A 26160-nucleotide genomic window follows, 5' to 3' on the forward strand; every position below is an offset into this window, starting at 1 on the left:
GGGATACTGGGTAGAAGACCTGGCAAACACAAAGCAAGACATGCAACATTTTAGTAAACCAAAAATATTTATTCAAGCTGTAAATGCTATGCAGTATTTAGTTACTGGATGGGTTTAATATAAACATCTACTGCATAATATTGGTTCCTTAGGAATCCTTGTATACTATCTCAAACATCGCCCTGTTGCTGTACAGATCTCTTACAAGAAAACTTGCTTCTTTAAAGACCTCAACAATTTGAGAACAAAGGAGCAAATACCAGTAGAGAAAGTTCTGCAGTATTGGAACGAGACTTAGTGTGGTAATTTTCACTCATGCTAATTGTTACTAAACAGGTAGGCTGAGCTTCTCCTGTGCCTGTTAAAAGAGAGGTTTATAACACCTATGACAAATTCTACATAAACCAGAAAGAACAGATGCAAAGTTCTCCACATACAGCTAAAAGTGGATTAACAAATGCTTCCTCAACTGTATGAATGACAGTTAAAAGAACTGACTTTTGCAACAGAACACATCAAAGTTTTTGTCTGGTCTTGCTAGTATTTAAGTCCAAGTATCAGGGTTAACCCAGAAAACAGCACATTGTTTGAAAATAGCTTCTGCATTCAAATAATGAATAGTGCAGCAAATGCTGTGAACAGGTGAGGCCCATCCACAGTTCTTATCAGAATGACTGGTTGGGGATGAGAAATACTTTCAGATGTTTTACTGGCCTTATGTTTAGTTACTGGTATTTCTGTAAAGTAATTCACAGCCTACTACAAGCCAGTTACAGCTGCAGATTGAGTCCCTATCAGCAAGACAACAGGAAGCGGCGAGTCAGCTGCCCATGTGTCAGCCCAGTGAACTGCAAATACTGCTTTTGAATTCACAGCCTCTGCATGGACTGCGTAAGCAGTTCAGATGGGTGAGTAGAGAATGTAGCAGAACACAGACAACGTGGTCTAACAGGAATCTTACAACTTTTCTTACATTACATTTATACAAATGTACAGTTTTGCAAATTGAATGGCTCAAGTGCTTCTTCAAAAATAAACATATACCAACTCACTGATATTTACACTTAGCAACCTGCTTCCTTAACAGCATGATTTTGCTATAAAGTGCACCGAAAGTGCAACTCATCCTTTAAGAAGTAACTTCTCTTCCCATGCAAAACCTCAACACAACACCACTTAGCTTTAGGCAGTCACAGTTCATTGTTTTTTTCATTCATCATAATGCAAAGACAGCAAGAACTTGTCCACATCCATGCCTGCTGGAAAAGAATTTGGTAGCTTCTTTTTCTGTAGGAGAGGAAAAGAAGAGGTGGGTTAAATACAAAGAAGCTGGGAGTATTGGAGAGACTGTAGGTACTCTTTTCTTCCTCATCCTTACATCTACCTTGTAGACATAACTGCACAGGCTCACACATAAATCAGACATGAAAATACAGATACAGTTACATGTGCCCCCTGGCCATGAGCATCACAGCCCTGGGCCAGGAGCAGCTGAGCTCTTGGTTCAGCAGTGGCCCATCCAGCCCTCAGGCACAGCCTCTCAACTCTCCTCACGTTCATAGTGTGAACAGCTGAGCACTTTTCATTTAGTTACAGAACACTCCTGAAATTCCCTAAGTATGGTGAAGTACAAAGTTACACCATGTCTCCTTTCTGATTATTTACATACATCCCCTTTTCACTTCTCATGCCTTTACTCTATGCTATTATGTCTCCAAGTGAAATGAAGATGCATGAATAGCTTGAGGCCTAGTTTGATTTTGGTCTAGTTCCTACATTCCACCTAGAACTTGTGTCTAAAGTTAGAATTTAGAAACTCGTTCATGTTTCCATAGAAGTAATTTGATTTTCAAAGGTGTGGGTAGAATCAGTAGGAGTTACTTGTGTTTATCTCAAGACTACAGTAGTCTTAAGAAAAGGGTTTCCTCTTGAGCCAACTCTGAGCTAAGTTAGTAAAACCAACAAGTATAACATATTAAAGATTTGCAAGAGCACCTCTGAACCATCTCATAAATACTACATATATGGATATCTGCCATATATTTTAAATTAACAAGTACTTACCTTTATTTTCTTCTTTTTTGATGGTGTTGGAGAACTTTGAAGTTCTTTTCTATTTGCAGAACGAGAATTCCTCTCACCCTCATTCAAGTCTTCTAGCTTCCTTTTCTTTACTGCGCTCCGTAGGGATCTAAACTGTTGAGTATTGTCCTTCAGGGGGGTTGCAGTGCTAGTCCTTGCAATAGCTGCCCGTGACAGGATCATCAGCGTGTGAGCAGCCATACTGACGCTGTTCTCACTGCTTGTTTCACTAGCTGGGCTGCAGGCAGGCAAGTCTGGTGTAGCAGGGGGGACCATTATTCTAGGGGTCGTGCTGTCCTCATTGAAGCGCCGACAGGTGGGTGTCCGTACACCATCTGCAGTATCATCTGCATGCCTGTCCCCAACTCCAGATGGCGTACGGGGTACCGGCAGTTCTCCGTTTTCAGTTGTTTTGCTGGTTGGGCTATGCCACTGAATGTCTTGCAACATTTCCACGCACTGTTTAGTGAATGGACTTGACAGACAAAGGCCTTGGTTAGAAACCTTCGTTGGTTCTCGCTTTGGGTCCTTGGAAGACAAAGAAACAGACACTGAAGTTTTGCCATTCCCGTTTGGCAGCGGCCCTTGCTTTTTGTTCAGCTCTTGCACTGAGGCAACAGTCTTCTCATTCCATAAGCTAACACTCTGCTGGCCTTTGGAGAGTTTGGTAGTGTCCTGGTTCTTCTGTTTTTCATCAGTATCCCTTCGTAATTCATTCTCTTTGTTTGCTGTAGTTTTGTGGAAGGGATCTAATGGAAGTCCTGCAGTTGCCACCTTCCGCTCGGGCTGTGGCTCCTTTGCAGATGCACTTCTGTTGCTACTGACTTCTGGCTTACACAGAATTCTAGGCAACGTTTTCTCTTTCTCCCTCTTTGTTACCTGTGCCTTAGCAGGGTCAGCAGCGAAAGTATTTTCGGTTCTTTCTTTTTGGGATAAACTCTTAGCAGTCTGAAACTGGGTGTTTCCTCCTGGAGCAGGTGGGACATTATCAAAGCAAAGCACCCTCCTGTGACTTTCACTTTGCCTTGAATTTGAACTTGTGCTCTCTACTGGTGCAACAACTAAGTTCTCCTCCACTTTTTTTCCTAGATCTGCGGTGATAAGCTTGTCTGAATTTCCAGTCCTGAAAGTGAGATGAAAACACATCAGCAACATACTTGTTCTTATTAGACAAGTTCATTTCAGCTGGCTAGAAGTCCTCACCTGCCCCTCAAAACACCTGTTTCAAGCTCTCTCTATGTGTAACTATTTTATCAGAGTATCACCAAGGTTGGAAGAGACCTCATAGATCATCAGACAAAGACCAAGAGTAAGGCATGACAACTGCAGAATGCTCAGAGAAGGCCAAAAAGGATGAAAAAAAGGTATGAGGTGGAGTCTGTACAATGACTGGGGCTCTTCAGCCTGGAAAGGGAAAGGACTGGGGAGAAATGCAATATAGCTCTGGGGAAGAGCTCCAACAAAAAGGAAGCTATTTGCTCTACCTTCCAGCAGAAGGATTAGGGGCAAGTAAACTAGTATCAAGTTTAAAACAAAATGAGGTTTAGATGCTGTACAAAGATAAGCCCAGAAACTTTTCACCACAAGATATTTGTGGATACTGGCACTTTATTGAGAGTTCCAAAAGAAACAGTCCACACTCATGACAAGACAGTCCACCCCAGAATACTGATTGTGGCTCCATAAATCCTTGGAGCTGACACTGCTAAGACTGACAGAATATTCTGGACAGTATCATCATGCACATGCCTTCTGCTATCCCCTATGTATCTGCTGTAGATGATGGGATAGACCGCAGGACACAAAGCTTTCAGCGGGCATCTGGACAAGGAGATACAAACTCCTTAGGACTTAGTCCCCACCTGACAATCTGCCACATTTGCCTGAGAAGGCCACCAATGCACTGTAACGACATCAAAAGAATAATGCCTCTGCTCTCTCAGCTCAAACCACTGTTAGATCTGTGCCCTCTTCCTGGCTTATGCTGCACTTCCTGATGAAGCTTCTGCATATTCATCTATTCTAGCAAGACCCTCCTCACAAAGAGAAAGGTTTATGGTTTCTAAGAGCAACCCAAATGAACTTTGGGATGGTAAAGAGGGTGTGGCTGGTAGCAGTTCATTTTATCTCTGTGAAATCTGACACAAGAAATTACATCTCTCTAAAGGGAACATTCTGCTCCCTTTGCATCTCTGGAGACTGATTAACAGAAATCTGAATTATTGAAGTGATATTATCCAAAATATTGCTTCAGTGACTTTTAAAAAAAATGAGTGACTTTTGCATGCAGGTATACTGTATGCATACACCTTGGTATATGGGTGTTTGCTTTTTCAGTAAGTTAAACTTTATTGTTCCTGTCTTCCTCCACTTTTCCAACATTTCAACTGAGTTTGGAATAGGTAGAGTATTTTTTAAGTGCGTTTCATTTTCATAATAAAAGGATATCTTACCTCTAATATTTAAACAAAGCTTATTTTCTCCTACACTCCTTCTGACAATTCTTTTATTTCTTATGTCCATTAATGATAAGGAGAGTTACTACTGAAGCTTTGCTTTCATTTGCCCAACAGAAAACTAGTACCTATCCCAGTTAGCAATGAAATTATATTCAGCACTGTGAAGTTAGCATAATGTTCTCCTTGCCTTCTTTAACTTTTGACTAAGTAGTGTTCTAACCTGCACAGCAGAAACACAGATGCAGATCTACTAAGCTAAACTAAATTTGGGGCAGAGAGTGCTAAAGGCAATGAGACTGCACTGTGAAACCATGGGTACCACTCATCTGAAAAGGAAAAACTGTTTCAGTAATCAAAATCTCCCAGTAAACATAAAGGACATTTTCTCCTAGTTTGGAATCCACTCAAATGGTTTTGACAACTGAGGCAGGAGAAAATAAACACACAACCATATAAAATGCCTTTTTAACATGAAAATTCTAGCAGAGACCTCACCAACACTAGCACACATCTACATCAATGCTCCTGGCAGACAGACACAAGGAAATAAAGGGGATATTGCTTATGTTATTGTTAAAACAGCTGCTCTTCTCTCCGCCCATACTTTATGAAGACATTCATGGCAGAAGAAAGAGAGCAGGCTTGACAACGTAGCACTACTGACCTTTGTGTTCGAGAAGCTGTATGGTTCAAAGGCTCAGCTACACTTGATACCAGTTTTCCTAGAACAACAGATCAAGTATTGTTAAACTACAATATTCCAAGTAAATAATCTCAGGTCTTGTATCATGACATTTCACTGGACAAAGACTCAAGAAAAATCCAGCACCAATACTCTGCAATTCTTCCATAAAATCTTTCATTCAAGTTGATGCATTAATAGATGGGTACAAACAAGAAGCTTGGTGTCTGTGCTAAGGAAAGCCTGGCAAGAGAAAACCAACTATGCTTGATATAGAAATGCATTGCAAGGATTTTCAAGCAGCGGAAGGGAAATACCCATAGAGAGCTCCTGAGTTATCTGTCAGCAAACCAGACTGCAGACTAACTATACTTCCCTAGCTTTTTTCTGTATCTGCAGTTTTGTTTTGTTCTATTTTCACATGTAAGCCCACTCTTTAAACAAGGTAGATAGGCTAAAGCATATGTTGTCCTTCTAACTTATTTTCCAGTTTCAATTACTTTTCATTTCCTCCTCCTAACACTGAGAAATCAATGTAACATGGGTCCTGTTTCAATTCACTATTTAAAAAGCAAGATCTCAATGAAATCAATATACAAAAGTGTACTCCTGAAATGGCAAAGAGCTAACTTAACTCTTGTAATAACTTGTTACCATGTGGCTTGGTTTCAATGGCAGCAGTAAATTTTACTTACAACTGATGAGGTTAAAAATAAACATTAAAAAACCCTTATAAAACAGCATTAGTGCTTTGAAACATTAGATTTTGGAAATACGCTTGATCTCAAATCTGTAATTATTATATATGCTGAGATTTATTCTTTGTGAACTCAGCAAATACAGTTACCGACAGGTCTCTTTCAAAGTCAACTCAGCAGTTACCCGGCAGAAGACCACTGGTATTTATAAAACTTTGTTACTCAGAACAAAGTTCATTTCTGTAGAACTCCTACTTTTTTTTTGCCCTTCTCAAGAATGCAAGGTGGGTACCTGTGTTAGTCTTGTTTCTGGCTCCAGGAATCTTCTGAGATTTGGGAGTGATGGGAAGTTTTGTGACACTTCTGTTACAGACCGGGCTAGCCACAGGCATGTGCAGGACCTCAAAAGAATCAAAATATTCCATCACAATTCGCCAAAAGACTCCTCATTACTTTGTTTTTAATTGTGAAAAGCTTCATTTGTGATGTGCTACCTGGCAGGCGGGTGCTGAGAACGCATTTCCATTTTGTCCCACTACCGAGAGAGGTATCATTCCCACCATTCCTTGCAAAACAGGCTGCACTGGAGATGTAATTATAATGGCAGAACCTAAAATATACCAAAGCGTGAAAGTTGAAGAGAAGCTAAAAACACTTCAATGAAAGTGTCAGCTTCAAGACACGATTTCGTAAAACCTGTGGCAAGAAAAGCTCTGGCATTTTAGAAAAGCTTCACTGTCCTTACTGTATACATTATTACTAGGAAAGAGGTATGCACCTGTGTGATTTTTAGTTTGTATCACAGTCTTTAGCTAAAGCTCACTTTAATTTTTAAGTAATGGTTCAAAATTAGCTTGGAGTGCAACAAACTTACATTAAGGACTGAAAGCTGAATTAAAGCAATTTATAAAACCCACTAAATGTAACATCAAATAGCTTATTTTGCCGCTTAGTAAAACAAACTATTGTTTGTATCCTGTTTTCTACAATTGTCATGCTCAAAAGTCACTAGTGGAAATACTACTTATTCCAGTGCACCTGTAACACCTTCCCCTTACAAGCACACAAGAAGCTTGGAAAGGCTGCCTTTGTATGTAGATATCTAATGTATAGTCCTGACTGGTGGAAGGTATTAAGAGTAGTATACAGTAATTCTATCTAATTAGTGGATGTAAGTTTAATTATAAAGCAAAGCACAGTAAGACTAATTCTGAATATTTAAGCCAGAGTTTTCTATTTAAGTAATTCTTAAAACAGATGTTTTAAAAGTTATTCTACATGTTGCAGGAATGCCCACCTGCTAGATATAAAGGATTTATAAAACAGGGAAATGATGATAGCACATGAACTAAAAAGTGTAAGAAAAGTTCCAGAAGAAAAATGTATTCCACACATTTGAGCAAATTTCTAATTCTCTATGAAAAACCAAAAAGACTAGGACAGTTGCACAAAGAAATCCCAATGACAGAAAAGGCAAAACTCTTAAGACCTTCCACTTACTGTTGCACTGACCACAACAAAATGACTACATCAAGAAATCTAAGGGTAACTGCAACAACTTTTTAGCTCTGGAAAGAAAACATAATGTGCTGATGATTTAGGCTTAACATTTTAAAACTCACCTACTTTTTTTTTTCCATTGCTGTTGCAATAAGGATGATTGAACCAGGAGAGATTTTGTATTAAAAAAAAAAAACAAACCACTTTTCTATTTGTCTAAATCTATTAGTGTAGAATAGGGTTTTGGAAAATGAAACAAAACAAAGCATTAATTTTGGAAGAACTTTCCACATCTAGGCAGTTTTCTAAAGGGAACATGGATACTTGTAACACTGAACATTCTATTTCTAATGGGCATCTTATTAAAACAAAACCATAAAACCTGCTTTATTTATCCAAAACAATGGAATGCTTTCTAGTGTAAGCAAAAATATGCTTCCTTCTCTTAACACTGCTAAAACTATACAATTTAAGTTTTTGAATTACATCACTAGTTCTTTAAAAGCAGCCTAGCAATGACTCCAGTTTATTTTATATTTAGTAGCAACTAATAATAGTAAATAGTTTAGTCACAACTCAAGAAACCAGGTAATTCCTGGCTAGATTCAAGAGGCAGATAGAGCAACATTTACAAACCGTTTACTTCTAACCCACTTACAAAAAAGTAATTAAAGGCTAGATAAACACCAAATTCTCGGTCATTTTCTAACAAAATTACCTTGTGGGAAATTTGAGGAGACAGCCTGGTTTGCTGCAAATGTGTTGCCAGACCTAGGAGGAGTCCGTAGCTGTTGCACAGCAGGAGCTTGGGTAGCAAGAGGCATGGAGTTGCCGGGCCACACAACTACATTTGATGGTGTGACAGCTGTGCCCAAGGTAGCTGGATCAGCCATGCAGGTGGCTATATAAAGGTTGTTTGAATTGCCCAAAGCTGTGCTAGTTGCTGGCATGAGCTGTATGAATCCCCCTTCCTTGTTAAGATTAGTTGTACCTGCAACTGAAAAAACACTGCAGTCTTCATTTTGAGTGGTCACTGAGGTGACCACAGGATCCTTGGGTCTAAGCACGAGAAGGTTCTGCTCAGCCAAAGATGTATCTAGACTCTTTTCTGCGTCTTCTGAAGTTAGACATTTGGACATGCCTGCAGTTTTGGTTGGGGATTTGGCTGGAGAAGATAATATTATAGTTGGTAAATTCTCTCCTGTGATGCTGGAAACAGCATTATTTAACTCTGTGTCTGAAGAAATAAATGGATCATCACTGATGATGATCTTGAGGGACATTATGTTAGAAGGATCAACATCCATTGGTTGACTACTAGAAGATACACCGCTTATACTTTTGGCCTCAGTACCTGACTCATCTGTTGAGGATGCAGTTTCTGGGAGAGGAGATGGCTGTATTTCAGATGCAGCAAGATTATTTTCAGTGGATACTACAGAAATTTCAGTACATGTACCATCACCAGGAGAGAAATACATATTGTCAGCATCTACTTTTGTAGAAGATGACGGTTCTTGCATTTCCCCTTGTGTTCCTGAGTTAGTGGGTCCTGACGGAAGGTTAAAATCTTTCTTAGAAGGCTTATCAAGTGTATGCTGATCACTTGGATAGGTTTTGTTAGAAGTATCAACAACTTCAAGCTGTAATTCTGTTTTGTCAAGATCCAAAATCTTCACTGCAGATCCTGCAGTACAGTCAGACTGTGTACTCTGTTCCTGATGACCAGAGCGGTGGTTCGAGTTCTCTTGTAAAACATCAGGTAAGGCAGCTGCACTGTTTGTTATGGCCTGTTCTGTTCCTGCATCTGATGATGGGCTAGAAACTGATGAACTGTTATTTGTCAGCAGTAGGCTCCCGTGAGAAGGGATTTCAGTGAGTGTTTTTTCAGACAGTGATGTATCTGGCGACAAGTGACATTTATTTCCAGAATGTGTTTTGTTTTCACTGGCTGTAGTAACCTCTGCCAATGAAATCAAAGAAACCTGCGGACTACCAGAATGAACATATTCTAAATTAGGACTACTTTGAGTACTATGACTTAATGAGCCTTTCTCAATTTCCATAGCTCTTTCACTTTCAGCTACTAATGCAGATGACACTTTTTTCTCATAAGAAACTCCACAGTGTTCATTACAGCCAGTATCAGAACTCTGTTTCTTGTTAGGTTCAGTCAAATCAGGCACGGAGTCAAAGGCAATTTCAAGCTCTCCGATATGTTCAGGGGTAACAGTTTTCAGTCCTTCGGTCTGCTTCCTTGGTCTGCCACTTTCGTGCAGCTGTTTGTTGGTTGTATTTTTCTTAGCTGCATCGTGCTCATTAATGCTGGTCTTCAAGGCACACGATGCTTCTCCTAACTGAAAACCTTTACAGGACAGTGATTCTCTAGGATTATCACCTGTAAAAAAGAAGAAATTATTTCCATAATTTATTAGAACAGATGATCCTTTTACAGCATTTTATAAGCAACTTATCATCTCAATTGAAAACTGTTTCACACACAGTGGGAACATAGCTACTCATCCGTACTTTCAAGCTAAAAGGGAAACTCATATGAAACTCATGGTTACATACATTAGGCAATCTGGCAAATTGTTTGTATGTAAATATTAAGTGTACACTATGTAAGTCACTAAATCAGATAGCCAGAAGCAACCAGACATCTGGGGATGTCTTTTTGCTTTGCTTTCTCATACTTTCACTAAACATCTCCTACTGATTTGCTGTGGTTAAGAACAGGGTAGAAAGGCTAAAGACACCTTTTGTCTAAAATAAGAATATTTTTATGTATTAACTAACCAATATATTACAGAATATAGAGAAAAGATTCATATGGTTAAATGTAAAGTATTATCTTTACAAGCTCCACAGGGAATAATGCAAAGTATCTCTGTAGTTGCACATATGCTGATGGACTGATTTTAAGAGACTGAGACTTTCTAATGAACTAGGTGTATTTTTGTGTTCATGCAATATAAATGTCAAACTGGATTATTGCCACTGAAAACAGAAAACTTTGGAAATGCACAAGTGATCTGAAAATATTTTGAAAATTAAAATGTGGAGAGGCTAGAAGATATTTTAGAAGAAAAAAAAAACACCACTACCTACATCTACTAGTTTCTTCTGTTCCTAAAGAATTTTCAAGAGTTTCCAGGTTATCCTCATCCACCAGGATTGCATTCTCTACTCCACTCTGACCAGAAATACCAGCAGGTAAGTTCTTGTTTACCTTGCTCTTTCCTATTTTCAAAATACAGCATGAAGAATAATTAAATATATCATTTAACACACAAATGTGATTATTACATTTTAAATGAAGCATGGAGATTTCAAACTCAAGAAATGCCATCCGAAACTCCGCTATTTGTCTATGCTCATTACAAATCCAGAAATAGCATTAAAATGTCCTTGTATTTATGTGAGGATATCACTGATCAGAAAAACAGAATTTTACAGTACCATAGGAAAACAAGTATGAACTGTCATCCTTTAGACCAGAAGTATCTAAAACAACAACAATAAAACGATCACAAAGCCAGCACAAAACCAGAATTTCAGACAAAAAATTTTGTACTTTATAGTCATGCATAAATGTGTATAAAATGTAATTCTCAATCGAGGGACAGAGATGCCAAGAATCCATTTATCTTGCAAAAGAGGCCTCCTGAATTACCTTTGTTTCGTCAAACAATACCTCTGAAAACTCATAATTCATGATGCTTTATAGTAACAGTACAATTAAGTATAATATAACCTACCATAATCAAACAAGTCAAAGAGTGCCTGAAAAGCTGGATCTGATTCTGTCTGTTCCAGAATGTCTTGTATAGCCTCTTCTGACATATGAATTTCACCCTGTGAAAAGACAAAATACACATAACTGTGAAGACAGTTACAAAAGTTATTTTTGTAACTCAAAACAGTCAAGATTTGTTCTGTTTTCAGATTGGTTTTAGTTCTATTACTTTTGTTCAGCAGAGAAAGACTAGCTCTGGAAACATTTCTGCCACAAAGTTAATGTCTGTTAAAAAATATTAGTAGTTGAAATTTAAGAAACAAAGTCTCCTAAAACCCAAACATCTTTGTCAGACATTATGCCCTGCACATACATATTGGAGTACTGATAATCACAGAGTTGTTTAGGCTGGAGAATGGGGGAATGCAATGCAAGAGAGAATAATAGTAAGTAGTGTATAAGCGTTTGACCTTCATTCCCACAGCTTCAGAATGACTCCCAAGGGGGAAGGAAAGATAGTGGGACATCTGGCTAAGGGAAAAAACAAGGTGTGATGTATGTAAAAGACTGGGCTGCACTTGCCTAGATTGTGCTAATATGTAGGTGTGTGCTCTGTGTTCTAGACTATATAAACAGAGTCAACAATAAACATCTTGCATTGAATCGTGTGGAGTTCGTGTTGTCCCGCCGGCATGTGGTGACTCCAAATGTGATCTGGAAAGAGAATCTGCGGTGGGTGGATAACTGCTGCTGGCGAGCAGCCCTGGCTAAGACCTGGCACAGTGGGACCATGACCAGGCCGAAGTGTGCGCACTGCAGGAATAAAATAGAAGTTGACTGTTGCAACAGGCACCCCAGAGACGTAAGCAGCCAGGGGGGCAAGAAGGGGCAGAGCGTAACTAAAGAAGGTGGCACGATATTAAAGCTCCTCTTGCATATCCTCTCCAAGAGAGGGGCAAAGTATGAGAATTATACCCTCCAAAGATTACTATTATGGTGCCGAGACCATGGGTGACTCAGTGAGTGCTTTTGAAATCGACATCTGGGAACAAACAAGGTAAGTCTTGTGGGACTCTATAAGCCATGGTGAAAAGGCCACGAAGGGTCTCGTGATTGCCTGGCAATTGTGTCTACGTATGATACTAGAAAAAAGAGGTGTAAAGTGCAGAACAGGAACTCTAAGGACTTTGCTAATTTGGTGTAAAAGTAACGGTATCATGATAAATGCGCAATCTGCCTTTAAAGAGAGGACTGGGAAAGAAACGGGAAGCCCGCTATTTGAAGCAGTCATGGGAGGTGATCCAAAAAAGACCTCCTGTCCAACAATCGGGAGGCTTGTGTTAGATTCTTTAAAACAATCAGGAGCAATCAAGATACAAAGGAAGCAGATGATGAGGTGCTAGACGTTACAGAAGTGCTAAACAGTCAATTACTATAGCCTGAGCATCCACAGCTACAGCTCACTGTCACCCGCCTAGTGAAATTCCTTGACTTGCAACAGGGAATGGAGGATTTGGGCAAATGGAAGGAGCAGATCTGCCAGATCGCTCGGCATCGTCCGAGACAGTTGTGGGCTAAGCTGGAGAAGCTGATCCCACAGAGAGCGCTGCTCTGCTTTGGCAACAAGAGAAACATTTGTTGCAGCGCCATACGCCTGCAGTCCCCCCTCCGTCTCAGATCACATCGTGGAATTCGTAGTTAGAGACTTAAAAGTTTTGAAAAATCAGGTGACTGCTGTCTGTTTTCGTCTCTGTTCAGTTTCTGAAGAAACTAATTCTCTGTGTAGGGCTTTCCCCCCTCCTTTTTCTTAGAGATTTTACCTTCTGCAGGAGCTGCCTTCTCTCTTAAAGTGGCAGTGTTGCATTTGTATTTCAGCAGTAAAGAATGTCCTAGTATTTTGAGAGCGAAAATCCTGATAATATCTTTAGTTTTTTATAACAGAACTTAGAGTTTAAAAGCTAACGGATAAGGCACCTTTACTACAACATTCACAAGGGAAAGTATGGGAAATGCAAAGGTGAATACATACTAGTAATACCAATGGTAATAGGTGATATTAATGGAGGTATAGGAACAATGGGAGTAATAAATAATACGTAATTATAATAAGACTTAAGTAATTAACAGAGTATGTTAAGTAGTTGGTAATTGTAATAGAATATAAGTGTTTAGTAATTATAATGGGATATTATAGTGGGAGTAAGTTTGGAGTAATTTTAATAGGATAAGTGGTTTGTAAGTTTATAGGTTAATTCTTTTAGGTTGACTGATTTAAAGCCTTTTTTCCTTTATACTATGATATTTTAAAAGAGATCTATGTAACGTAACATCTTTTAGGACTTTTTTTTCCTCAATATCGATTCAATGTTTTAACTCTAACATAACCTTTTAGTTAATGGCATTAGTATAGTTAAGAGTTCAGAATAGAGGTATTAAAGGATGGTTTTGGCTTTTTCTTTGTATCAATGGTAGTACTTTAGGATAGGGATCCTGTCAAGATTAAAAGAAAAAAAACAGTTCCTGTTACAATACACTGGCAAAGTTAATATGGCAAAGATTACCAGACTCAGTTTTCACACACACACTGAGATTTCACTTGCAGTGTGCTAGATTAGGTACTAGCTTTCTATACCATATACATAAAATGAGGTCACACTTCAAAGAGATGGCTTGCTACAGGCCACTGCAGCTATTAAAAGGTACCATCACACCTATGCAGTTGTATGCTTAGACACTGAAACAGATAACAGACCTGCCTACGAGTACACAATATAAAATCACTTTAAAAGAGAAGCATTTCCTGTAACACTGCAGCATAGATAATACTTAACACCCAAGATATGAGTGTTGTTAACCTTATCGACTTCAAGCATGTCTATGATTGTAACCCATAAGCATAAATGAACAAGGGAAAGTGTGCATGCATAGGTTGATAGCTGCATTATCCCAATACTATGCTAGGAGTTAGGTGTGCACAAGCTAGCATTTTGATAAGTTGAGATATACCGTAAAACAAAGAAACAAAAGAAAAGCAGTCTCAGGTCTTAAGACAGTAAACTGAAGTTCAGCATAACTTCTGTAACTGATCATTCTCATGTGCCTGGTCTTCAAAAGAATGTAAACAGAGCAATCTACACTTACCTGAAGTCCAAGGATTTCATCAATTGAAGTCTCCTGCTCAGTGGGACCATTGTCTGTCTGTTTAGGGGCCTGAGCGACATTGCCATCACTGGAACACATTAGTCATTAGTTCAAAATTCAAAAACCAATCAAATAATATGTAGGAAGCTCAGAGGTTACTTTTATTACCTGCTCAGGATTTTGTTTATGTTCTCAGCAAGCTTCTCCTGAAGAGATTTGTTGCTCAAGATTTTCTCTCTGGCATTTTCAATAACCAGTTGCTGAAAAGCAATTTTGAAATGGTCAGGCGTCTATTTTTTCATCACTAAAAAAGGAGCATGAATTACCTACTGGTTAAAAAAAAAAAACCACCAAAACATAAATTCAACACAGAAAACATTATTTAGAACAGAGAAACAGCCAATTTGCTACTGCAAAGCATTGCTATGGAAATCACCCCAGAACATTACTTCTACTCTCCTAAACTACAGCAAGGCTTACTGTGATTTCTGGTTGCTGTTCTCTAAAAAATTACTGTATTCTGGCAGCTATCTTAGCAAAGCAGTCAAGAAAAAAACACTCCCCTCCATAGCTATGGAGTACCAGTTTAATACACAGACTAGCTAGCTCAAATATAAAGCAGTAGAACTAATCTTCTAAAATTAATTTCTACAATTTTGAAGGAAAACACTACATAAAAGACTAGTTCTCCTTAGTCTGAACTTGTTTCTTAAATGTAAATACCTTCCATAAAAATATATACTTACTGGGAAGTTGCCATCTATGAACTCTTCAAGTGGCTCACTCTCTTTTTCTGTTATTACTTCATCAGGGTCTTGAGAACTTCTAGTTACTGAAAGAGGTGCAGCTGTTGCAATGTTTTTCCTCTTCTGAGAATCACTAAAACATCCCAGGAAGTTTATTATGTATTTTGAGAGAATAAGCAAACAATACACCTAATGGTGAGTAAATTAAGTGTTTCATTTCCTCCTTAGCAAACAAAGACTTTGATCAACAGAAAATTAGCTACATACTGAAAATGCAATAAAATCTGATACCTGTTTCATTATATTGTATGCATAAGTTGTATCTGAGCTCACCAAAGTTACAAACAAGTGTAGAGGCAAACAGCATAATGGCAAACTGAATTCCATGCACAATATTTGGTTATTTTCCCCCCTTCAGTAACAGAATCACTGAATGATAGAGGTTGGAAGGGACCTCCAGAGATCATCAAGTCCAACTCCCCCGACAAAATCAGGATCACCTAGAGTAGTCCGCACAGGAATGCATCCAAATGGGTTTTGAAAGTCTCGACTCCACAACCCCCTGGGCAACCTGTTCAGGGCTCTGTTACCCTCACTGTAAAGAAGGTTCTCGTCATGCTGAGGTGAAACCTATGTTCCAGTTTGTAGCCACTGCTGCTTGTCTTATTACTGTCCAACACTGAAAAGAGATTGGTCCCATCCACTTGACACCCATCCCTCAGATATTTATAGACACTGATCAAATCCCCTCTCAGTCTTCTCAAGACTAAAACAGTCCCAGATATCTCAGTCTTTCCTCATAGGGGAGATACTCAAGTGCTCCACTCATCTTCCTGGCTCCAGTGCACTCTCTCCAGCAGGTACCTGTCTCTTGAACTGGGGAGCTGAGAACTGGACACAGTACTCCAGGTGCGATCTCACCAGGGCAGAGGGGGAGACAAACCTCCCCAGACCTAGCGGACACACTTCTTTTTTGATGCATCTCAGAATACCACTGGTCTTACTTTAACTGGTAATACAGGTTCTAATTAACTGCTACTCAAGAAAATGGGCATTAGCACCAAAAAGAAAGGTCTCACAATGAGCAGCTGCTGTCAAAGAGGCAAATGAATATTAGGTTGCATAAGAATTTGCATGATCAACAGGAAACATAATACTTTATTATGAAATCACAGCATAGGCTCTTCTGAGACCATCAATCAGCAGCTAAAATCACTCACATAACAAAAAAACATGCAGGAACAGAGAGGACTTGGATAAGAAATAAATGAGTAAAGATCTGGAAAAATGATAAGCAAAACCACCAACTGGGATTTAGTTATGGATAAAGACAGCAAAGGGAATACAAATACCAGTTGACTCATTAAAAACAAAAGGACGCTGGAATCGAAGAATTAAAATAAATCAAAAACTAGTGTAAGAACAGTTTTTCACACCACATTTAGTGAGAATATAAAAAATTCAGCTAACAAAATTTACTGAATCAAACAGTTTTTCTAAGTTAAAAGCAGGAAAAAAAACGCACACTTGTAGCAACACTCTATCTTCATAATTGATAAAGAACTTTTGGAAGGAATACTAAATCTCAGGCTCCAAGATGATTTGCCTATATCTAACACCAGAATAATATAAAGACCCACGATATGCAGTAAAGAAGCACAAATCGCTTCCTATCATTCTAATGTTAAGTTCTTTGACTTCTCTTTGTGAAACACTGGTCACTCTCAGTGAATCTAAAGTTAGAAATACTCCACCATCTAAGAAAATTTACACTAGAGGTAGGAACACTGCAAAATTTCTAATCAATCTTTAAAAAAAACTCAGAACAACAGAAAAATCCACTCTGTTTACCTTTTTCGTCTTCCTGGAGAAAGCAAGTTTGAATGAAGCTTTCGTTCTTGTGATGCTGGAACTTGAATGTGTATGAAATCCCCTGCTTTATGAAACAAGGGGGGAAAAAAAGATAAAAAAAGGGTCATGATGCCAATAGTTTTTCCAGTGACACTGTTAGAGCACTACTGAAACCTACGAATTACTCATTATGTTCCAGTCAATTCCTGGGAATTCATACAAAATTATTTGGTATTATGCCAATTAAAATATCCACAATGGGGATCATCCCTATCTGTAAAAACAAGTGTTTTGGTTGAAGGTGAGAATGCAGGATATATAAATGACAAATGAAGGCATTTCTGCTCTCTGGATTCACATTAGCAACCAAGTATGCAAGAGTCAATTCATTCAGGCACCCCTTACATTTTTATTATCTGAACCAGTCTGGAAAGCTAGGGGACCAAGGCATGATTTTTCTGAAACTTTTAGTGTAAGAGCCTGGCCATGATTTTAGAAAATGTCCATCTCTATCTATAGACTTTGCACAGAAAAAAAAAAAAAAAAAAGAAAAAGAAAAAAAAATTCCAAAAAAAGGTTTATCAAAGCATGCAACTTACTGCTCATCTTGTCTGGTGTTTGTGATTGGTTCACAAACAATGTATTCAGTCTTGTCTGTGATACAGTTTGATTTACTGCTGGCCTGTTAAGGACTTGAGGAGATACAACAGAAGAGGAATTCTGTGTCCCTGGCTGATGGACTACTGACAACAATCCTGAGTTTGCAGGAGCTGACTGCTGAAGCATTCTCTGTCTTTTCATTTCTACGATTCCACTTCTTGTACGTACTGCAGATAAAAAGAAGATGAAAAAACATGATGAAGGAATTTTAAGAGGTTGCTGATTTTACAAGTCCTAATTTAAGGATGCCTATATTTCAACACGTTAGGAATCTCAAAACATTTCCTGCGTTACAGGTTTGAGAAAACACAATTCGAGAACACAGTCAATTTATGTGGACATTGTAACCATGCTTGTATCACTGCTTAAGTACTTACAGAATCATACCAAAATGCTATTTGATTACATAACACAACACTCATATAACTGATCTTAACCTGCTTTAGCTATGTTGGTTAAGTTTGCATTTATTTATCAAACTAAATTGGAGAAATTTGAACCGCAGATCATCACCAGATCCAAGATCATTCGCTAGCTATGCTTTGCATTCTCTCTTCTCACACTGGTTATTCAGCAAAAGTACTATAGAAGGAAAAAATAATTTTTAAGTGGAACTATTTTGAGTATTCATTTGGCAGATTTTGTCATGAAAGAAATAATTCTAGATATAACAAGCATCTTTCCATATTTTGCTTAGATAGGTTTATATGTGTAAAAAATAATTGTTTCAAGATTGCAATCAATTTTTATGCTCCTCTTCTACAAAAATCCATCACAGTTATACTGCTTAGGTTTTCTGTTCCTCTATGAACCACAAATTAACTCCAGAGCTTTACATCCTAGGCAACAGTTTTTAAATTTTTTAACTGTTTAAAATAAACTTCAAAATGCTATACAGAGAATGTAGGCCTCTTGCAAAAAGCCTTCCTTTCTTGGTAACTTCCCCTCTTGGTCATTAAAGTCATCCACAGACTACACTGAAGACAGAAGACATGCTGAAAAAACACTGCAGAACAGATCTGACAACATTTCAAGAATAAGGATGCATTACTGATTCCTGCAGCATTTCCTCTTTTTTTTCAAACATAAAGACTATTGATCCCATAGAATTGGCTTACTTACTCCTTTGATTAGTAGAAAATCCTGTGAAATTCTGCATGCTCCTAAACAAATAAAGCAGGTAATATAAATAAAAGGAACACAATGGAAATACTCATCTACACAGTGCAATGTTATCTATCATATGTTTAATGCTACTTTAGTCCCAGCCACACATTACTTCAGAAAACTTACAATTGTCAGTATTTTCTTTCAAACCATGGTCATAAAACCTCCAAATGAAGCTTACTTTTATATTTTTGATCAATTAATCACAACAGTATCAGAATGAGTCACAGTAAATTGCTTTGTTACAGGAAGGCCACATACATTAATGTCTTCCTTATCTGCTACGCTTCCCATAAACTCATGATGTGTCTGCTCAACTATTAACTCTCAGATGCCTATCCTTTTCACCATCTCTCAAAGGTAACAGAGAGCAAAACCATTCTCATACAACAATAAGATGACGAACATAAGACTGGAAGTTTATCCTCTTTATTTCAAAATGTTATTACCTGATCTGGGAAAGTGTATAGTCTAATTTTTTCCAGAGTGATGACATCATTGCTGGAACTTCATTTGTTGTTTCTAAAATAAACCATTAAAAACCCCAACATTTTAGATGCCTGGAACAGATACATGTTGAGAAAAAGTAAAATCACAAGCAGAATAATTATCATGAGGTTGTTTCAGATGTCCTTTAATTGTAGGTGCCTAGTCACCTTTTTTTTTTTTAATCACACTTAGTCATCTTCTTAATATTCTTTTTAACTAGAGAGCCCTATGTCCTAATTTTGGATCTCTGATTGGTACGAACATAAACTCATCGTGGATAAAGTTCTCCGTTTATTTTAGAGGCCTAAATAAAACTAAAGCAAAGACATTCATGATGACAATTCATGAAGACAGAATTCTGACAATCTTGGTGCTGCAATCGCTTCTTCCCTGAGGAACCGGATTCAGAGACAGACCACCCCCTCAGTGGGAAACCTTTCCTAATGCCCAGTCTGAACTTCCCCAAAGCAGCTTCATTCCATTTCCTCCTGTCCTATCACCAGTCACCAGAACGATTAGCACATCCTTCTTCTATTTAGATTGTATGTAACAGTGTAGTTTTACATAGATACACCTATATATTTTGTCCACTTTATTGTATCTTTGTGCTTTACCATATTAGAAAGACTGTTAAAGTTTGATATTAAAATACATACTGGCAAACCTAAACTAAGGTAATAAATTTTGTTCACAAGATACTCATTGAATTGGCTGTTGTCGGCCTAATATAGATTCAACTTCTAGCACAGATGAGGGATTGCTCTAAGTTCATATATATGGGGAGATACTAAATCTTCCTCAAGAACTTTCCAAGAGATAAATAGGAAAAGTAAAATCTCATTCTGAAGGCTTACCTTTTGTTTTCATGGCTACATATTCATTGAGAATGGTTGTCAAGTTTTTTCCACAAAGAGACTGGAAAAAAAATAGTGATTTTACAATTTTCGTTCATAACTTTATACTTCATTTGTTGTAGCACACTGTATTTAAGTAGTTCTTTACAAAACTACACCATGCTGACCCTCAGCAGAAGGAACCGTACACTGCTAATGCCAAGCTGTTTCAAACCAGGTAGAGAGCAATCTATGGAACAAAACATCACCATGAACATAAGGTCTGAAGTGATTGCTGTCATTGAACAACGCTGGTATAGCGGTTTGTGTTGCACAACCTCCACTGGCCTTTCTTATAACTGAATAAAAGCATAAAACTAAGATGATAAACAGATGCAACAGAGTAATGAGTACCCTGGAATGTAACACACATTACAAGGCAAACCCAAAAAGAATTTCTTTCAGAAGTAAAATTTTTAGCAGTCACACAGAATCAATTTTTGTGATGTATTTACTTGTTCTTTTGTGTGAAATGTAGAGAATTAAGATCTTAAGGATACCACTATTATTTGTTGTACCTTCTTTTCCTGCTTGCTAGTGGAAACTCTATGCAGTAGGACAAATGCAGCTCCTTACTGAAAGCATTCTGAGCTGCAGCAAGACTTTTCTTGGACACTATCATATCATCACTTTTTGATAAAAACTGGGGTTAAAATTTCTACTGATAAACAGAAGATAAATGAAAGCTTTAAAAATCTAGACTAATGTATTTATGTTTGTGTTTTCTAACTTCTGTTAGCCATATTTTGGTTCTCAATTCCCTACCCAAAAAGTACAGGTGACTGAACGCTTGTAAATTAAATAACTTCAATGTTCTACCTTGAATAGGTGCATCAAGAACTTACATTTCAGAAAAAAATATTCACATATTTTTAATTCTGTGATGATATAATTAACTGATATATTAGACTAATGAAATGGAAAACAGGATGAAGATACATAGCAATAGCTAAACCCTGTAATTTGCATCCTGTATTTTGTTGATGTTAAAAAGGCATAATATGTAATTGCTCTGTACCTATATGCACATACCTACATGAGTAGCTACACACTGCATTTAAGCACATCCAAAGTTCCACATTTCACCTGGGACAAAGTAGATAATACTGACTGAAAAATAAGCTGAATTGAAACAGTTTTTGTCAACAAAATCTGTTAGACTTAAAGCTGAGGTGCTACCTAAGAATATGTACTGGAAATGGAACGTCACCTGCTACCCTGTTTAGGATAGAAAACAATCTCCAATAAACTACAAAAGCAGCCCTGAAATCAGTAAAACCCTTGTGACAGCATTCTACAAATTAACCTTAAAGCCATAAAGCAGACTAAACATTTGCTTATTTTACACATAAATGTTTAGTAAGATTAAACACTAGAAACAAAGTACCTGCTAATATCACAGGATGCAAAAACAAACCACTGCAAAACTAGAGGGAATGGTCTAACAAAATATTTAAAGCATCATTTGAGAAGGAATTTTTACATTGAGAAATCTCAATTTTCTGTTGCAAGATACAAGACAATTTAACTCTCTGCTCAGCATACACAAACTTACCAGCAAACAGGCAGGAATAAACCCATCCTCTGTACAGTGCTCTGCATATTCTTTCAAATCTGAGCTTTCCAAAATAAATTCACGGCAGGTAGCTATAAGCTTTTCCTGTTGTAAGTACCCTGCAACAAATTAGATGGAACATTTTGGTATTTCATTCATTATTTCTACTCAATAGGTATAAAATTATTAACATAATTAGCCGTGTACAGTGTTGAAATAATGAGACAAAAGATTTGGACGTTAGTCATGGAAAGTTAAATTATTTTGTTAGAATATTAATGTTGCAAAATATTTAAGACGGAAAAGCAGGAAGAGCACAAAATATTATGGATATTACACTATTTAAAAACTCCTCAAAACTAGAACTGTAGAAATATGAACAATTTACTTCCTTGTCTGTACTAAAGATCAACCAGAAGAGCTCTTAGCTCAGGAAGCTGATTAACTAACTCCCACATGGGCTGAACAATGCACTTTGATATTTAAATGAAATTCTGCGATATTCTGTTCATAAAACGAGCTGCTACGTAATAAGAGCTTCACAAGCATCTTATTTCAAAACCTGTGCAGCTTTATAACAGTGTAAGATTTACTTCAAAAAATATTTTACAAAAATTAGTAACAGAAAAAGATCATGCATAGACACTTATTTTAACTTTTGCTTTGAATAGAGGTACTAGAGGCAACTTAAATCCTGTACACATCCCAGATAGTTAGGCAACATACTGAAAGTTTCCTTTCCCAAAATTCCATTCCTCAGCAAATATATTCTGGTTTAATCAAACTTTTCAAACCCTGTCTTAATCTTCAAATACACTAAACATTAAAAGGCAGAAATAGAACAATCTGAACAAAGGATTCTAGAACAAACAACCACAAAAGAAAATGCCTCTTCTTTTTATCTTGTAGCAGAACTGAGCATGTGACATTTCAAAGAAACAACAAGATATATGCCTAATTACAGAATGCAGAAAAAATATATACATATATTAGTATATGCATTTCAATAGTCCCCCCACAATGGTCCATCTCAGTTCAAGAATGCCTACAGACAAATGTGGCCTTAAAGTCTGCATGAAGACAAATCTTGGAAAAAACAAATCATATTTCAGATGCAGAAGCTCTTCAACAAACAAGCAAACTTCAAAGTTAAATGCAATTTGGGAATAAGCACTGCGAGTTTAATCCCAATGTATGAGCTGGCCTATCTGACAAAAAATAACCAGTGAGACCTGTGGAAAAGATTTTGCTAGAAAATTCTCAAGCCACAAATTGCTGGAAGCTGAAAGAATATTTTGGAAAACGCAGTTATATGCTAGTCTTATGCCTATCCACTATACCATCTGCAGTTGGACAGGATGGCAGATGGGATGTTAGGCCAGGTGAAGCTTTGATCTATGCTGGTATGGCTGTTCTTACAGTAAAACGTTTACATTTATGTAAAAGTTGTGATTTTCCTTTCTTGAATCTACTACTACAATATTGCAAAGGATGTTCAAGTGCTTGCACACAGACACACTGGCACATCATTTTCCTGCAAAATAACGGCATTCTAAAGTTTGAAAACACCTGAATTAAGAACTTGTGGAACTGAACTGAGCTGCCTGTGCATACACTGCATGCAATCTTTAACACTATTGAAAACAAATTAAAAGCAATAAAAGGCGCAGTGTCTCCTGAATTAGGAGTGATTGAATGTTTTGTTTCACAAAATGTAAAGACACATCTAATTCAGTAAAGAGTCACTCTAACATTAGAAAAAAAAATCGCTAAGTTTTATTAGGTATTTTTCTATGGGTGAGCTCAATCTATTATTTGTTTCTCAAACCAATATCCATCAACATTCACAACAGACTGAGAGGAAAACAAGGAAAACACTGTAAGAATAGCAATAAAGAAACATAAAGGACAAAAGAAGAGATGCACTGTTTATCTTCCCAAGTTGAGAGATGCCCGATAGAATGTCTATTAAAAGACAGAAATAGCTACAAGGAATATCCTATCCTGCAATGCTAGGTTGCTCAGAAGTTTTCTAGACATGATATATACAGCACACCACAATAGAGACAAGATAGGATGGATTGTCCCTAGCACATGTTGTTGCCAAGATTGTACACCATGTCTGCAAGTCTCTAGTAGCTAAGCTTTCCACCCAGAAACCCGTAACTTAAGCAATTTTTGGTAGAAAAGTACAGTGAGAGATGTCCCTTGCATAGTTTTAAATCTTCTCTTGCAATGCATGGAGTTTGTAAAAACCCTCCACTACCTAAAAATAACAATAGTACATCTTGCCAGCCCTGTTCCTCAAGATAGTTGCAAGAAACATTTCAGGTACTAATAACTGCTATAAACACTGACGAAAATGATTCAGCTTTAATGGCTTTGGAGTCAAAAACATTGTGAATGACTGAAACCCAAGTATCAGAATACAAGCCACCAAGAAATCTTGGCAACTTGTGCCAACAGGTGCTTACATGTGGGACTTAAATGCAAGTCATATTTCTGACTACCATTTGTTCTTGTCTTTGGCAGTATTCAAATAATACAAATCACAAAGTCACTTAAAATTCAGTCCGCTGCCAACGTTCTGAATACACCTCCTGCTTTCTACTGACGCTGAGCCAACTCAAACTCAAAGCAACCTCACAGGTGACAGAAACAGGGAGGGAAATAAAAAAAGCATCAGCAGAACCAAGTCTACTCTGATACTGTGGATGACTCTAGTATTTGTCCTGTAATCAGCCATTTTACTGAACCCCAAACACCAGGCACCTGCCCACCGCGTTCTCGATTCTTGAAGAACCCGAGATCAAGGCACGGCCTGCAGGACTCCCCTGCACCCGAGATGGCTCCAGAGGCCCCAAATCGCTCAAAACCGAGCAGCGTGTTTCCCGCTGGAGACCCAGACCGGGGGGCGGTGGCGGGGGGCCAGTCTGGAGTCGACCAGGCCTGGGGCTACGCTTCGAGAGGAGAAAATCAAGAAACAAGACCAGCCCGTGAAAGGAGGAGCGAGTCGCGGTCGAGGGTCAAGGGCGCAGCCGCTTCATTTTCCTACAGCGCCTTGGGCACTGCGGGCGTCTGACAATGCCTAGCAGAGGCCCCCTGGTGCGGCCACCATCTCCGCCGTCTCCCCGCCCCGGGAGACCTCGCCGCGCCTCAGGGGCGAGCGGCGACCCCCGCCCTCACTGGCTCACTCACCCAGCACCAGTCGGGCTACGTCGGAAGGCAGCAGCATGGCCCGCGGCAGGAAGGGGAGAGAAGAGAGGGAGACAGCGGGTCACAGCTCTTAGGAGCGCAGCGCGGCGACCCCGCCACCGAGGCGAAGGCGCGGAAACTCCGCCAAGCACAGCTGCGCCCGGCCCCTTCCGCCGGAACCTGCCGCTGCTGCGCATCCGCTTCCAGGTCCGTTTACGACTACTGCTGAGCGTGGAGGTGAAGGAGGCGTGCGCCGCAGGCGCGGCGGACGTTCTTACCCCAGCCAGCACCTGCCCCTCAGAGGTGGGCTTGCTTCTACCTTCCCCTTCCGACCCGCGCTAGACCCCCCTCGAAGTTCTGTTGCCCCGGCCTTCCCCTCTCGCGGTGAGGGCTCCGGGCGCGGCGGGGCGGGCGGCCCCGGAGGGGTCTGACGAGTGCCACCAGGCGCGCTCTGAGCGGGCGGCTCCGGAGGGTGTCAGGCGTGCTGCGAGGCGCGCTCTGAGCGGGCGGCCCCGGAGGGGTCTGACGAGTGCCGCGAGGCGCGCTCTGAGCGGGCGGCTCCGGAGGGTGTCAGGCGTGCCGCGAGGCGCGCTCTGAGCGGGCGGCCCCGGAGGGTGTCAGGCGTGCTGCGAGGCGCGCTCTGAGCGGGCGGCTCCGGAGGGTGTCAGGCGTGCTGCGAGGCGCGCTCTGAGCGGGCGGCTCCGGAGGGTGTCAGGCGTGCTGCGAGGCGCGCTCTGAGCGGGCGGCTCCGGAGGGTGTCAGGCGTGCTGCGAGGCGCGCTCTGAGCGGGCGGCCCCGGAGGGGTCTGACGAGTGCCGCGAGGCGCGCTCTGAGCGGGCGGCCCCGGAGGGGTCTGACGAGTGCCGCGAGGCGCGCTCTGAGCGGGCGGCCCCGGAGGGCGTAGAGAGGCAGAGCTCGTGGCGCCGGCGCGGCCGGGAGCCGCCCGTTAGGTGTGATTGCTTTGCAGCACCCCTGGGCGTGAGCGCCGCTGCGGCTGCCTACTGAACGCCTTCCCGTGATTGATGTGTGTGTCTCGGCGGGTTTTTGTTTATGATTGCTGTTGAAATTAAGAACAAACGAGGATGACTTATTCCCGTTCGATACTCAGTACGTACAACCCATGTTGCCACAGTTCCTGGTCAACAGTGCACTAGAGAAGTTTGAGACTGGGCATTAGTGGAAGTTTACTTACTGAAAGAGTGGTCAGGCATTGGATCAGGCTGCCCGGGGAGGTGGTGGGGTCACTATGCCTAGAGTTGTTGAGGAAATGTGTGGGCATGGCACCTGGGGCCCTGGTTTAATG

At 39.6% G+C, this 26160-nt stretch overlaps 2 protein-coding genes across 6 annotated transcripts in view; one reads left to right on the forward strand and one right to left on the reverse strand.

Annotated features, from left to right (window-relative positions):
• Positions 1-48: 48 nt before the first annotated feature.
• On the reverse strand, positions 49-25335 carry LOC135190133 (protein NPAT). 3 transcript variants are annotated; one of them, XM_064171113.1, is made up of 18 exons: positions 24861-25335; positions 21663-21781; positions 20069-20129; positions 19175-19247; positions 18681-18721; positions 17498-17725; positions 16899-16980; positions 15048-15180; positions 14470-14561; positions 14302-14389; positions 11183-11279; positions 10533-10664; positions 8140-9819; positions 6416-6531; positions 6214-6322; positions 5206-5263; positions 2065-3205; positions 49-1287 (listed from the first exon to the last, which is right to left on the reverse strand). In XM_064171113.1, the coding sequence occupies exons 1-18, from the start codon at positions 24895-24897 to the stop codon at positions 1210-1212; spliced, it is 4365 nt and encodes a 1454-aa protein (XP_064027183.1). In that variant the 5' UTR covers positions 24898-25335; the 3' UTR covers positions 49-1209. The 3 variants fall into 3 exon arrangements, with proteins under 3 accessions (XP_064027183.1, XP_064027174.1, XP_064027193.1); XM_064171104.1 differs by having other exon boundaries at positions 16899-16983; XM_064171123.1 differs by lacking the exons at positions 21663-21781; positions 24861-25335 and having other exon boundaries at positions 16899-16983; positions 19175-19285; positions 20069-20123.
• The window catches only part of ATM (ATM serine/threonine kinase), a 68669-nt gene continuing 67217 nt past the window's right edge, over positions 24709-26160 (forward strand). For 2 of the 3 annotated variants that reach the window (XM_064171073.1, XM_064171083.1), the window contains exon 1: positions 24709-25160. The gene's annotated coding sequence lies outside the window, so the exon portion shown is untranslated. The remainder of the gene's footprint in view (positions 25161-26160) is intronic. The other variant, XM_064171092.1, reaches the window with a different exon arrangement.

The sequence above is a fragment of the Pogoniulus pusillus genome, chromosome 3, assembly GCF_015220805.1.
Source record: "Pogoniulus pusillus isolate bPogPus1 chromosome 3, bPogPus1.pri, whole genome shotgun sequence".
Classification (NCBI taxonomy): Eukaryota; Metazoa; Chordata; class Aves; order Piciformes; family Lybiidae; genus Pogoniulus; species Pogoniulus pusillus.

Excerpts from the sequence above, each read along its gene's own strand:
- LOC135190133 (XM_064171104.1), bottom strand. The coding sequence starts at position 24,897 with ATGCTGCTGCCTTCCGACGTAGCCCGACTGGTGCTGG. Across the intron at positions 21,782-24,860 it reads CGTAGCCCGACTGGTGCTGG|GGTACTTACAACAGGAAAAG; the intron begins GTGAGTGAGCCA and ends AATTTGTTGCAG. Across the intron at positions 14,390-14,469 it reads ATAAACAAAATCCTGAGCAG|TGATGGCAATGTCGCTCAGG; the intron begins GTAATAAAAGTA and ends AATGTGTTCCAG.